Source organism: Lissotriton vulgaris, chromosome 12 (genome assembly GCF_964263255.1).
Source record: "Lissotriton vulgaris chromosome 12, aLisVul1.2, whole genome shotgun sequence".
NCBI classification, from domain to species: Eukaryota; Metazoa; Chordata; class Amphibia; order Caudata; family Salamandridae; genus Lissotriton; species Lissotriton vulgaris.
The window spans coordinates 758,981,302-758,995,651 of record NC_141700.1 but is presented as its reverse complement, the minus strand read 5'-3'; the positions used below and the strand labels follow the sequence as shown (position 1 = coordinate 758,995,651).

Genomic DNA, 14,350 nt, shown 5'->3' with positions numbered 1-14,350 from the left:
TTTGTCCATCCAAAATGGGGAGAATGACCTGCGGTGTGGTAGTAGGCATGTCAGAAATTAGTGCTACAGGGAGGACTACCATCTGTAGGTCTGTCTCCTTGTTGAGATCTCTCCATGCGTGTCTGGCTGGTAGAACCTGACGCTGGAGGTTCCCTGTGTAGACCTTGCCCGCCCCCGTCGATCCCAATTCTGTTGCCTCCCCCTGCCTCTGTTCCCCCTGGGGTGGCTGACCCCTAAAAAATGATGGGGACCTTAATAATCTGAGTTACTTGTAGATGGCCTGTCAGTCTCCGAATCTGAACTGCTTCCTACGGTTGAGTCCGAGAAGGTATTAAACCTTCGTGGACCCTGTCTCCCTCTGTTTGTATAGAATCCCTGATTGTCTTGCTGGTAGTAGTCGTCGGCAAGATAAGGGTATGTCAATTTTTTATTGTAGTTTTTTATGTCCTTACCAAGTTTGTCAAGCTTCCTGCCCAGTATAATGGTGTTAAATTATACTAGGGTCTTTTCCGCACGCTCCAATGCTTCCTTGGCATTCGTGACTGCTGAATCCCCTAAAATCTCGTTTTTGAGCTCTGCAATTTCTTGTGTCAGTTTCCTCATGTACTCAATGGCTGTCTCTACTCCAAGCACTATTCAGTGCCTGGAGCAGTTGTTTGCCTCCCTTTCCGTCTTGGCATTGGGCGGAAGCTGTGATGCCTTGTGGGGCGGTGGAGTGCTTCGGCCTCTCCGACCTTGCCCTTGGTTCCTCTTCAGCCTTCTTCTCCCTCCTATCCTTTTGGGGTCGGTGGGGTCTGCTTGGGGGGTCCCCCTTGCCTGGCACGGACGAGGTTCTACCTGGTCCACAGATCTGGTTCCCTGTGGGGTCCTCTGTTCTGTATTGGCTTGTGGGGTCCTTTCGCATACCCTCCTTCCCAGGGGGTATTGGTAGGCTATCTCCTCTACGTGAAGGAATCTGCGGCTAGTCTATGTGCTGGCAGAGAGTTTGCGCAGGGCTCTGCTCGCTTCTTCTTTCCCTGCCTTCGGTTCTGCGGTGTGACACTACTGTGGGTGGTGGTGTTAGTCACCGTTTCTTTACATATTTTCTGCTTTTTGCACACTGTGCCTATGCTTCCACAGTTTTTTATCTGGTGTTTCCATGTTGTGGTGCGGACAAGTTCTCCGGAGAAAATTGACGTAGGCGCGCAGAGGCAGGTCTAATGTGACCTCGCTGACGTCACGTGCGAGGACGACGCCTGGGCGGAGGTGCGTGATGTCGTCCCGCCCCCGGCGCGCAAGGATGCTGTGGCAAAAATGTTTCCGGATTCCAGTCTCACGCCTGTGAGTAATTCTACGTGAAGGAATCTGCGGCTAGAATCGTCTCTACCAGATACATCGTTACCGAAGGTAAGTAACTCGTACGTCAAGACACTTGTGCCACAGACTGTCTATAGTGTGTATGCTTTCTGCAAAATTATACCACCCTCTTTTGGGAGAGACCAGGCATGACCTATACTTATATTTTGTAGATTCTTCTTATGTCCATGAAAGATATGAACATCGCCAAGCTGACCTCCATCGACCTGCCGCTATTCGCTGCCATCATTCAAGACCTCTTTCCTGGAATTGATACCCCATCAATAGACTACGGAAAGGTCAGCAAACTTTGATGCCTTGTTTTGATTTGTCATTTTATTTAACATGTATTTGAATTCTCAAGCATGTACAAACTCCAAAACCTTTGTCTACAGCAATCTAAATAAATGTGCAGGCCCAGCATGGACATTAGCCTACGGTAAATGTGACATTTAATAGATGATTCACATAACTGCGGTATTCCTGGAGATCACTACACTGCCAATTTAATGGTTTTGAAGCAGAGACCAGAGATAAAGTGACCCAAGAGCATGCATGTGTTTTACATAAAACCTCAATTTAATGTTTGGAGTCAGTGCATTTCCAAGCTTACCTCTTAACAGTAGATCTAGCAACTATTAGGCAGATGCATCAAAGAAAATACCGGGAGCAAACGGGCAGATTCTCAGAATCTGGCCGTTTGCTCCCGGTATTTTTGCATTTGGGATGCATCATCCCAAATGCAGAAATCGCAATTTAAGGAATCTCTAAATAGCGATTCCTTAAATTGCTCTTGCATTTAAGGAATCCCAAAATGAGATTCCTTAAATGCAATGCATGAAACCCAAAAAAATAGCATTTCGCTAATAGGGGGAGCAAATTACCATGAAGTTGAACTTCATGGTAATTTGCTAAAACTTTTAAAAATGCACTTTTGTGCATTTTTCAAAGTTACATGTTGCGCACACACATGCCCTTAGGGCATGTGTGTGTGTAACATTTGTGCACAGGTCCCTTTCAGGGGTGCAACAGGGTGTCCTTTGGACACCCTGGCACCCTTGAAATAGCGGAACATTAGCGATTCTGTAATAGCTTATCGCTAATAAGGAATGGCTTTCCCATTCATTCCTATGGGCCTTAAGCCCATAGGAATGAATGGGAAAGCTATTCCTTATTAGCGATTAGCTATTACCGAATCGCTAATAAGGAATCTGTAGGAATCGCTAATAAAATTGCGATTCCTACATGCATCCCGTTTTGCGAGTCTTTAATAGCGATTCCTTAAAATTCGCTATTAAGGACTCGCAAAACAGAACTTTGATGCATCTGCCAGTATATTTAATTGGTTTTGTAGCAGAAAACTCTCTTATATACCCATCAACATACTGACTCTGTCCTTCATTCTCATCTTCACCTTGCATTACAACCCCATCATTCTAAGTCATCCTTGATTTCCTCCCCAGAGTATAGACTTTGCAATATCACACACCTTATAAATTTGCCACGTTGATGGCACCAAAATTGGCAGACATGTTCGGGGCAGCGCTAGAGTAGGAGGTCCTACGTGGCTCACTGCGGGAATCCATAGTCTTGATCCTGAGCGAGGCGCGACGCAGCTGACCTCATGCAGGCCAATAACATTACTATTTGCTGACTGTAAGATCCTATGCAAGATTCTGGCTGTCCGACTGGGCCCTATGCTTTTGCCGTTAATACACCCGGACCAGAATGGGTAGGGTAGGAATACCTCTCAAAACATCCACAGGCTCTTTCATGTCCAGGATCGAGCTTTGGGTCGCTACCCCAGGGCGGTTTGCCTGGTCTTTGACCTGGAAAAGGCTTTTGACATCCTGGCCTGGCCATACCGTTTCGGGACGCTACAATGGATGGGGCTGTATCCTACCTTCAGAGCGCAAGTGAAACAATTATACACAAATCTCACGTCCAGGGTACGACTGGGTAAATACATTTTGCCGCCCCTCCAGATAGGGAGAGGCACCCGGCAGGGTGCCTCTCAACTCACTCTGTTTGGTATTTAACAGTCAGTCCTGCCATGAAAGCGCCCGCCGCATGGAAGCGGACCAAGGTTCTACACAAACCGATGTGGAGCATCAATTGGACATGAAGTGTGGAGGCAAAAGTCGTATGGTGCCGCAGTGTGAGTACAGAACATTTACTCACCCACTGGGGTTACAAATTGACATTTATTTTATTGCACCAAAGCGGACTCACTTGATAGAATTGTGCGAGCACTACAGAGACCGTCAGGCAGCAGTGCTGTCCACGCCCATCAGGGCGGGTTTCCAACGATATCAGGTGCTCACTTCCAGCGTGGTGTTTGCAAGTCATTCAGCCCTTTGATGAAGTGCTAAGCTGCACGAAACGCGTCGGCTAGAGAAAGACTGAGTGGTGTTCTGATCATTCTGCTGTAGCTTCTGCCTATTAAACCCGAAGATTTACCTACCTGTGTTGTGGCGTTTTCGAGGAGACAACTCTCTCTGTTTGATATATATATATATATCAATCACCTTTCAAAGAAAAGTGCAGAGGCCACGCAGGGGAAATTCCATCTGGAGACACTTTATTAAACAGAATGTTGTGGCGAATGCATTTCGGCTGTTTATTCAGCCTTCCTCAGCCCCCAAAATGTCCAGGAGGATTTGCAATCAGATGTTGTAGATGGAAGCCGGTAACTGTTGTGCAGGGGTAAAATAATCACCATGTGGAAGTGCGGGGAGTGCAGGGTGTGCATCGTGCAATTATAAAATCCATCTTCCTGCTGGAAAAAGTTCAATAAAGATGCCTCCTCCGCTCCCCTAACCACTTCAGCCCCGGGAATCAGGAGTCCTTACGGCAGGGCAGCAATGGCAATACATGCCGCCCAGTATGAGGCCAATGGCATCACAACCGCCCATTCTCTTCCCAATGGCCGAGGCGGGCTTGGACTAACCAACAACTTGGAGACGAGAGAAACTGCCACCGCAGAGCCAGCAATGTCCAAGCCATCTTGTAAAGCGGGGACCTCAAATTCGCGTGTCTGGCTGACCCGATATTTATGCAGCAATCACCTTCCAAAGAAAAGTGCAGAGGCCACGCAGGGGAAATTCCATCTGGAGACACTTTATTAAACAGAATGTTGTGGTGAATGCATTTCGGCTGTTCATTCAGCCTTCCTCAGCGCCCAAAATGTCCAGGAGGATTTGCCATCAGATATTGTAGCGTCCTGCCTCCTTTAGAATAGTTTCAAACGCGTTCCGCCCCTCGATTGTCCGCACACCTGTGAGAGCTCACTGTGTCTATGTGAACTCAGAATCCCATAAACCATTGTAGATGGAAGCCAGTAAGTGTTGCGCAGGGGTAAAATAATCACCATGTGGATGTGCAGGGTGTGCATCGTGCAATTGACGTTGATCTGGGATACCTCTGAGCAGACGGCCTTCTCGATATCGACGATCGTCTCGGCGATGGAGACGCCTGCCTTGACGTCGACTTTCTCCTCTTGGACGGAGGACTCAATCTTGCAGTCGACCATACACCTTCCTCCTCTTCCACACACAGGTCACACAGAGACTATTCACCTACTCTTACTGATAGCCCGCCATCGAAGGTCTCTCTGGTGGATGACGTTGGCACTTTTCAGGACGTGCTTGGCAAAGGGGAGCCGAAACTCAACATCCCTATGCCGACTCAACAGAGTTCGTCCTCTGTTATCTTTGAGACTTTACAGCAAAGGGCAGCATCTAGACCTCTGCTACCATTGGTACCGGGCCTCATAGAACCAGTTATGGACATTTTCCTCACGCTGATGACACTTATGACCGCTCCAGCTAGGATTTTGAAGAAATATCGTTCACCGAAAGAGGACCCGCTTTTCCTTAAATCTGACCCCCCCCCCCCCCCCCACCCCCCCCTCCCACCGGATTCTGTGATAATGGCTGCAGCAAAAAAGACTCATGCTGTTGCTTCCTCCTCTACTGTTCCACCAGATAAGGGGAGGATGAAAGGTATGTGGCACATCAGCCTCTATGATGAAGGTATTGAGTGCATCGGCCCTATTGAGCCGGTATGACTGCTCTCTGTGGGATTCCATGCAAAGATTTACAGGAAAGTTACCACAAGAAGATCGCAAGGACTTTGAAGAGATCTTGCTTTAAGGTAGTTTGGTGCCTAACCAAGTTATCAGCGCTGCATCCAATGGTGCTACTCTTTCGGCACATGTCTATGCACATGGGATATGCTCTAGAAGAACCTCCTGGCTCCGACTCACAGCTCTCAAACCAGAGGCACAGTCGCAAATCCTAAATCTTCCCTTCTCCGGCTCATCTCTGTTCGGGGCACACACGGATGAAGAAATGGCCCGGATGAAGACGGAGCTAGACACACTAAAGGCCGTGGGTCTAGAGAAGAAAAAAGAGTTCCACAAACGATTCAGGCCTTACAATCGACGATGCTTCAAACCCCTCATTGGCAGAAAAACCAGGATCAGCAAGGTCAACAAAGGTCTCAATATCAGAGGAAGAGGAAACCAGCTTCAGGCTAACATCTCCGCCAAGACGCAGACCAAACAATGAGTGCCCACTTTCCCCATCGCCGTTCACCACTACAGTGGGGGGAAGTTTCTGATAGATACATCTGCCAGTGGATTCCTCACCTTGTAAATATCCCCCTTGCGTCAGTAACGTTCGGAAAATTCTTTGCAGCACGCCGGCGTGGACGATGTCATAGGAGCAAGGCATCACGCGCGACTCCGTCTGACGTCACCGACTCCATATTAGGCCTACGTCGACGTGATGACATCAGTTCCCTTTTTTCCGCGTCATCGACGCTAACGGTTTCTGGGATCTTCTGTGATTCAGATAGTGACTTTGTTACTATTTGTGTGTTACTGTGTTTCTGTTCTTCGTCGAAGATGTCGTCGAAGAAGACTGGGTTTAAGCAGTGCGGCTCGTGTGCCCGTATGATGTCTATGACAGATCCACACGACGATTGTTTATGGTGTCTGGGTTCAGACCATGATGTCAAAGGCTGTCGATCCTGCTTTAAGATGAACCCTAAGGCTTTGCGAGAACGGGAGGCAAAACTTTTGCTGGCAGGTGAAAGGTAAAGAAGCCAAGAGATCTTTGAGGTCAAGGTCTAGACGCTCGAGATCGAAGCCGAAGTCAAGATCGAGGTCGAGGGCCAGGTCGGAGTTGGCGTCGAGGTCGGCTTCAGGACATGCTTCAGGTTCCTCGAAGAAAAAACACAAGAGGAAGAAGCATAGTTCAAGACATCAATCTGGGTCATCGGACTCGAAGAGGAAGTCTTCTTCTCGAAGACATCATAAGGATTTTGTGTCTCCTTCTCCTGTTTGTGAGCCTGAAGGTGGCGCCTCGCCTGTACGATCTCGGAATTCTCCGGATCCGGAGCTGGAACTGAATCCGGATTCATGTCAGTCTTCGGAGCATGAAGAAGACGTGGAGATTCCTCAGGCACCGACTCCAGTGGATAACCCAGAGGGTCAAGAGGAGCCGAATCCGGAGCAGCCTCCTTCGGAGCAGCCATTGGGTTCGTACCCTCCCTTTCCTGGTCCTGGTCCTGGTCAGGATCCTTCGCATTTCCTTAATGCCATGTTTGGCGTCTATGCGAGGGCAATGTACCCCTCTGGAGCACCTGCGGGTCCCATGGGTCCATTGTCGTTTAACTTGGGTGTCCCTCAAGCATATGCTCCGGCGCCTTTTCTACCGTTTATGCCGATGCCATATCCACCTTGGCTCGGTTCGGCGCCGCCGAGGTCATCGACTCCGCACACGGCTCCGCCGGCTCCGGAGCGACCTCGGGATTTGGATCGAGGCTCGACGCCGGTTCCGGCTTCCCATCCTCCAGCTGTTCTGATTCCTCGTTCGACGCCGGCTCCGACTCCGTTGGAGTCATTACCGGATCATACAACTTCGATTCGTCTGGAGTGGTCGAGGCGTAGAGCCCAGCGACTCCTGGAGGAGAAGGAATATGAGGACCCTGAAATGGAGGAAGGAGAACTTCAGGAGCAGGAGGATTTTTTTGTGGATCTCCATAGTGCTAGTGGCCTAAAACTTTCTCCAGAATGGGGGTTGCCTGCAGTTTCTGATGCACCCTCTAAGGATGTGGCGCCATACCATGTGGTTATTAAAAAGGCTGCTGAGCTGCTAAATATGACTTTGCCTACAGTGGAGTTCAAATCTAATATCCTCACGGAGGTATGACATTCGCCTTCTTCAGTTGTTGAGCCGACTCTGCCATTCGCTGAGGCTCTGACTGAACCAATTTTGGAAGTCTGGAAAAGGCCTTTGTCTGCTCCTTCAGTGTCCAGATCAGTGGCGAGACGATATAGGGTGGCACCTGGTGACCCTGAGTTCTTGACTTCCCATCCTTTGCCGGAGAGTCTGGTGGTGCAAGCCGCTTGTTCGAACAGGTCAGCAGGCTCTTTTCCCCAGGTACCTGGAGATAAAGACTCAAAGAAATTGGATCAAACTGCTAAAAAGGTTTTCTCCTCAGGTAGCATGGCTCTGAAGTCTACGAATGCTACTTGCCTGCTGGGCAGATACGTGCATGCCTCAATGGATTCGGTTAAGCAATTGTCATCTAAGCTTCCGGAGAAAGATAGAAAGAACTTCAATGAGGTTGTCTCTGACACTCAGGCGGCAGCCCGCCAGGTTATTCAGAGTGGCATGGACACGGCGGACTCTGTGGCTAGGATAATGGGTTCTTCAGTGGCCACCAGAATAGCTGCTTGGCTAAAATTTTCTGAGTTTTCAGCAGACGTTCAGGCTGCTCTTATGGATTTGCCTTTTGATGGCACTGGCCTCTTTGGAAAGAAAGCGGATGCAGCATTGGAGAGGTTCAAAGATAGCCGGGCGACGGCTAGGTCTTTGGGCCTGCAAACTAGAGGCTCTTCAAACAGGAAGTACAGGGGCTTTGGGAAGTCCACTTTTCGTCCCTTTAAACAAATCCAACAACAGCAGCAACAACAGAACCCTTTGTATAAGTCTTACAGAGGTAGACAAAGGGGTTGTGCCCGTGGACGTCAAGCCTCCTAGTCCAACCTTTCAGGGCCACCAAAAGCCATAACCTCCCCCACTGGTGCAACATCACGTCGGACAGGTGGGCTTTGCAAAGAGGCTACTCCTTCCCCTTTCAGACTACTACTCTCTCCATGACACCTCAGTACCATCGCATGTCGGAGGTTCACCTGGCCAAGTGTGCCATCAAGCGGGTTCCTGCCCCAGAAGTAGGTTGTGGTTGCTATTCCCACTACTTTCTGGTTCCCAAGAAGGACAAGGGCCTGCGTACTATCTTGGATCTCAAAAACATCAACCGCTTCCTCCGGAAGGAGAAGTTCAAGATGTTGACGCTCGCTCGGGTCTTGTCTGCCCTAGACTCTGGAGACTGGATGGTAGCGTTGGACTTGCAGGACGCTTATTTTCACATCCCCGTCCTGCTGGCTCACCAGCGTTGCCTGCGTTTCACGGTAGGCCATGAGCACTTTCAGTTTACCGTGCTCCCCTTTGGCCTTACCAGCGCCCCTAGGGTGTTCATGAAAGTGATAGTGGTGGTCACAGCTCATCTGTGAAGATCAGGGGTTCGAGTCTTCCTATATCTCAAAGACTGGATGTTGAAGGCGGCTCTCCCCAGGCTCTCGTCTCCCACCTCCAGACTACGGCTGACCTCCTGCGTTCGCTGGAGTTCTCCATCAACGTGCCAAAGTCACACCTGACCCCTTCTCAGAAGTGGTACAAAAGGGGGTGGTGATGGACGGAGCATCTGAATCAATCAAACACTCACACCCAGTCAAAAGATCTGGGTTTAATCCATCACCGTTCTTTAGCCCACTCTGCCACCCCAGTTCAGACATGGCTATAAGCAAATCAGTCTGACCCTGTGCCTCATGGGAACAGTCCAGCCCGAACTGCCAAGCCATGTCTTCCCTGGACCGGAAACAAGCTTCCGAGGACCGGTTTCTGGTATTCCAGCCGTCTTCAGCCCGGCTTGCTTGAATCCAGTGGCAAAGTGAGCAAGGGACTCACGTCTGAGCATACCCTGCCACACTTATGGCGGCCAAAAGCGGTACAAAAGGGGGTGGTGATGGACGGAGCATCTGAACCAATCAAACACTCACGCCCAGTCAAAGGATCTGGGTTTAATCCATCACTGTTCTTTAGCCCACTCTGCCACCCCAGTTCAGACATGGCTATATGCAAATCAGGCTGACCCTGTGCCTCATGGGAACAGTCCAGCCCGAACTGCCAAGCCATGTCTTCCCTGGACCGGAAACAAGCTTCCGAGGACCGGTTTCTGGCATTCCAGCCGTCTTCAGCCCGGCTTGCTTGAATCCAGTGGCAAAGTGAGCAAGGGACTCACGTCTGAGCATACCCTGCCACACGTATGGTGGCCAAAAGCGGTACAAAAGGGGGTGGTGACAGACGCATCCCTTCTGGGATGGGGCGGCCACATGGGAGAGGCAGAGATCAGAGGCCTCTGGTCTCCGGCGGAGTCATGAGTCCTCGTCAACCTTCTAGAGTTTTTGGCAATATGTCTTGCACTCAAAACCTTCATTCCCTCTGTCCAGGGAAGAGTAGTGCAGGTGTTCACGAACAACACCACCGCCATGTGGTACTGCAACAAACGAGGAGGGGTGGGGTCGTGGACTCTAGGTCAGGATGCCCTCTGCCTCTGTGCATGGCTGGAGCATCAGAGCATATCCCTGGTGGCTCAACACCTGGCAGGTTCACTGAAAGCCAGGGCGGACAAACTCAGCCACAGGTGCAAGATGGATCACAAATGGCGTCTTCACTCAGAGATGGTGCAAGGTCTCTTTCAGCAGTAGGATGAACCTTGGGTAGATCTATTTGCCACTGAAGAGAACACGCAATGTCAGCAATTCTGCGTGTTGGAATTTCCAAGGCGGCACTCGCTAGGCGCAGCTTTTCATCGCAAGTGGAGTTGCAGCCTTCTAAACGCCTTTCCACCTTTATCACTTCTGCCCAGAGTGCTGAAGAAGATCAAGTGCGACCGGGCCCAAGTCATTCTCGTTGCTCCGTATTGGGCCCAAAGAGTCTGGTAGCCTGAGCTGCTCAACATGGCCATTGATCCTTCGATCATACTGCCTCTTTGGGAGGATCTTCTATTGCAGCAGCAGGGGACGGTCCTCCACCCAAACCTGTCCAGCCTCCACCTCCTTGCGTGGAGTTTGAGCAACAGCAGTTGATGTTGTTTGACCTGCCTCCTGAAGTCTGTGTTGAAATCTTGACAGCCAGGCACCCCTCCGCTAAGACGGTATATGCCTGAGGATGGAGTAAGTTTGTGGCATGGTGCACAGCAAAGGCTTTGGATCCCCTTTTTACCCCTCTTTCTGAGGTTTTATTGTTCCTCCTTTCTTTGGCCCAGCAGGGCTCTGCTCTGGACACTCTTTAAGGGCTACCTCTCTGCAATTTCAGCATTTCTCAGGCTCCCTGATCAGCCTTCTACTTTCAAGTCCCCTGTTAATGCCCTAGTGGAACTTGAACTTGGTTCTCACATATCTTAGGTGCGCTCCCTTTTAGCCACTACATAACTGTCATCTACATCTTCTCACTTTGAAAACTGCTTTTCTGGTGGCCATCGCCTCTGCGCACAGGGTGAGTGAGCTACAAGATCTGTCTTCCAAGCCTTCCTTTTTGGCTGTTCATCCGGACAAGGTCGTCCTTAGAACTAGACCGTCCTTTCTTCCCAAGGTGGTTACTTCTTTCCACATTGGCCAAACCATCACTTTACCCACCTTATTTCCACCTCCGCATCCTTTGAAAGAGTAAGAGAGGCTCCACCATCTGGATCAAAAGCGTACGCTTTTTTTTAACTTAGATCGCACAAAACAATCCCGGGTGGACGGCCAGCTCTTAGTTGGTTACGTGGGCGCTAAGAAATGTTGGGCCATGCACAAACGCACCATCTCCAGGTGGGTTGTTCTGTGCATCAAAGCCTGCTATTCTTTTTCCACCAGATCGACGGCAGCTACTACTGCTTTGGGACGAGGAGTCTCCTTAAATGGCATCTGTCAGGCAGCTACGTGGGCTGGGCATCGCTGCACACGTTTACGAAACACTACTGCCTGGACAGCCAAGTCTGGAAAGACGGCTTCTTTGGCCGTTCTGTTCTCCAGGACTTTCTGGTATGAACTTAGTTCGCAGACCCACCACCGGGGTTGGTATTGCTGGGGTATCTATGCGGTAAGAAATCTATCACTACGTGTTTCTTTCAGATGCACAAGTTACTTACCTCCGGTAATGATATATCTGTAAGAAACATAGGTTAGTTATAGAGTCCTTACCGCCCCACCCATCATCCCCGTTCTGCGAACTGACTTCTAGGGTTAAGGACATCCTTTCAGGGCCCTAGTTATGTGCACCAGTGGTCGGTGTCGTGCATGTCTCAGCGCTTCTGGCATGGAAAATCGTGTACAAAACTGATGTTAGAGCGCGAGGGCGGCATCTATGTAGCTACTGCGACATTATCCTGGTGACCACGACGACAGACACGGAGTTGACCAATGCCACCTTCCGACGCGCAGGGGTACTGCTGATGAAAAACTTTCCAAATCCAGTCTGAAGCCTGGGGTAATTCTAAGTTAAGGAATTTATAACTAACCTATGTTTCTTACCAATATATTGTTACCCAAGGTAAGTAACGTGTTCATCTTGCCTTAGCAACAAGCAGTCCTCTTTCTCATAACCATAATGTGGCACTGCAAGCTTGCATGCAGGCTGTTGAGCCTAATAAAGCACTGCAATACCATTGAAACATCCATAAACCATACATCGCCTATTCAACTTCTTCTGTGTCCCAAGGTTTGACCAGTCAGTGTAAGGAATCCTCATGAGCCCTGATCATGTTATGCACTCAATTTAGTTTTCTACACTGGAATCTATATTTTTTATCATGCATGTCCAGTGAAGATTGTCATGCCAAGGCTTTACATTCACCTCAGGATGGCAGAGAAATTTTCAGAACCATCACTTCTAAAGAAGTTTCTCAAATATGGAAAAAGAAAAATCTACATCAAAGCTATGTACAATATTGGGACTACCAGTCTAGAAAACGTCATATTTGCCTCTCAAACTCCAAGAAAATAATGAGAGACTGAGATATGGTAGACAACTAGCTTTGGCTCAAGGTTTAAAAATCAGCACCTACGACTTCAGCGCTTGAAGGGTAGAAGAAAAAGCTTGATTTAGAATTTTCTAATAAGTCCTACATTGACTTCTGAGGTGAGTTGAAAACCCACTGAGCCAGTCGCTAAGGGGCAGCCTGCAGGTCAGGCACTGGTTCTGAGGTCAGGGGGGAATCCTCTTACCACATTAATTTCTTAACCATTTACTCTGAGAAAGCATAACTTTAAAACAAGAGGCCTGATTTCCCTTCATTATCATGAATTCTTTTGAAAAAAACTAAAATTCCTGTTTCCTCTGCTGTGATGAAAGGTTCCTCATTAACATACAAGTCTCTACGGTTGACTACAATCCTGTCAGCAGCAAGGGAAAAATCCAGGCCATCAATTAAACAATCTAAGCTGACTGCGCTGTTGTTTACAGCACATATGAAGATGAGTATACTTGTCATTTGCAGAAATGAAACCGAGCTGTCGGCAGCTATTTCACAGAGTGAGCTAAAGAATGATGGCAGGGTATGCCCAGACGTGGGTCCCTTGCTCACTTTGCCACTGGATTCAAGCTAGCATGGCTGAAGACGGCTGATAGCCAGAAATCGGTCCCAGGATGCTTGTTTCCGGTCCAGGGAAGACATGGCCTGGCAGTTCGGGCTGGACACCAACCGCCCCATACATATTTGTTATCACTAATCCTCACCACATGGATAACATCATTCCACCTGCCATGTCTAACCCACGCACATCAAGTCACCCTCCGACTGAAATTTCCTACTGGAGTTTCCAGGGAGTAGTATTGCATCCATGTACCCCACACCATATGACATTTTCGGGAACAACCCCTGCTGGCGTACTTTTTCAGGTACTATATAGATGTCCATGCCCCGTCTCCATTCCTGCTGTGTTGGGCATTACCTGACTCCCCAGTGGTGGGCGATGTCTCTCTTGGATACAACAAGGTAGAGGTTTCCGAGCAGGAGCTAGGCTCATGGTAAGTCAATGTCATTAGAGACCCCCAGAATGAGGAAGTTAGGGTCCAGCGGAATTGATGCCTCAGGCACTCCACTAAATTCTCCAATGATCACCTCCCAGCAGTCCTGAACGTTGGGGCAGTTCCAGATCGTGTGGAAGAAGGAACCATCTTCCCCTTGACTTATCAAGCAGTGTGGGGACTGCATCCTCCCCATGGCATGGGATCTGCACCTATTATAATATACTCCCTGGAGTATTTTGAATTGTACTAGACGTAGCCTTGCTTTGATTGCTACCTCCCTCGGGTGCATCAATCCCATCTCCCAGTCAGTGTCCTCCATCCCTCCTACCTCTGCCACACATCTCTCCCGCAACTTGTCTACGGTATCTGGTATGTTGTTGTGTAGGGTTTTATAGGTAAGGGAAATCTTGCCCTTCCCCAGCTCCTCCGCCAGTAGCCAAGGTCAATGTGAGACCCCGCACTTGGTCTAGTCAAGTGCGGGGTCTCACATTGACCTTGGAGACCTGTACTCATGATTTTTCTTCCGTGTTTTATATGCTGTGAGAATGTGTGAAGTTTGAGTGAGAATGTGGAGATTGTTATGAATGTGTTTGGATGTTGGTACCTCTTGTCTTTTTTCCAGGGGCTGTTTCATATATGTATTCGTTTTCAGTCATTTGCTTTGTTATAAATGTCTGATTCATTTACACTTTGTGATATTCTCTTGTGTTCTTTTTCTTTGTATTTATAAAAATATTTTGTCTTTATAAAATTTGTAAACCTTATCACATTTGATGAATTTATAAAATAATGTTATTTGAAGCAAATTTATGGAGCATATACTTATAAACATGAAATAAAAAAATATATATTTTGTTGTAATATTGCAA

The 14,350-nt window shown here is 48.7% G+C and overlaps 1 protein-coding gene across 1 annotated transcript in view; it reads left to right on the top strand.

Moving 5' to 3' along the window:
- DNAH2 (dynein axonemal heavy chain 2) overlaps positions 1–14,350 on the top strand; it is a 2,538,822-nt gene that overhangs the window by 1,300,112 nt on the left and 1,224,360 nt on the right. Inside the window, exon 41 of the mRNA XM_086946066.1 lies at positions 1,509–1,634. Within this exon, the coding sequence (XP_086802192.1) occupies positions 1,509–1,634 (126 nt within the window). The remainder of the gene's footprint in view (positions 1–1,508; positions 1,635–14,350) is intronic.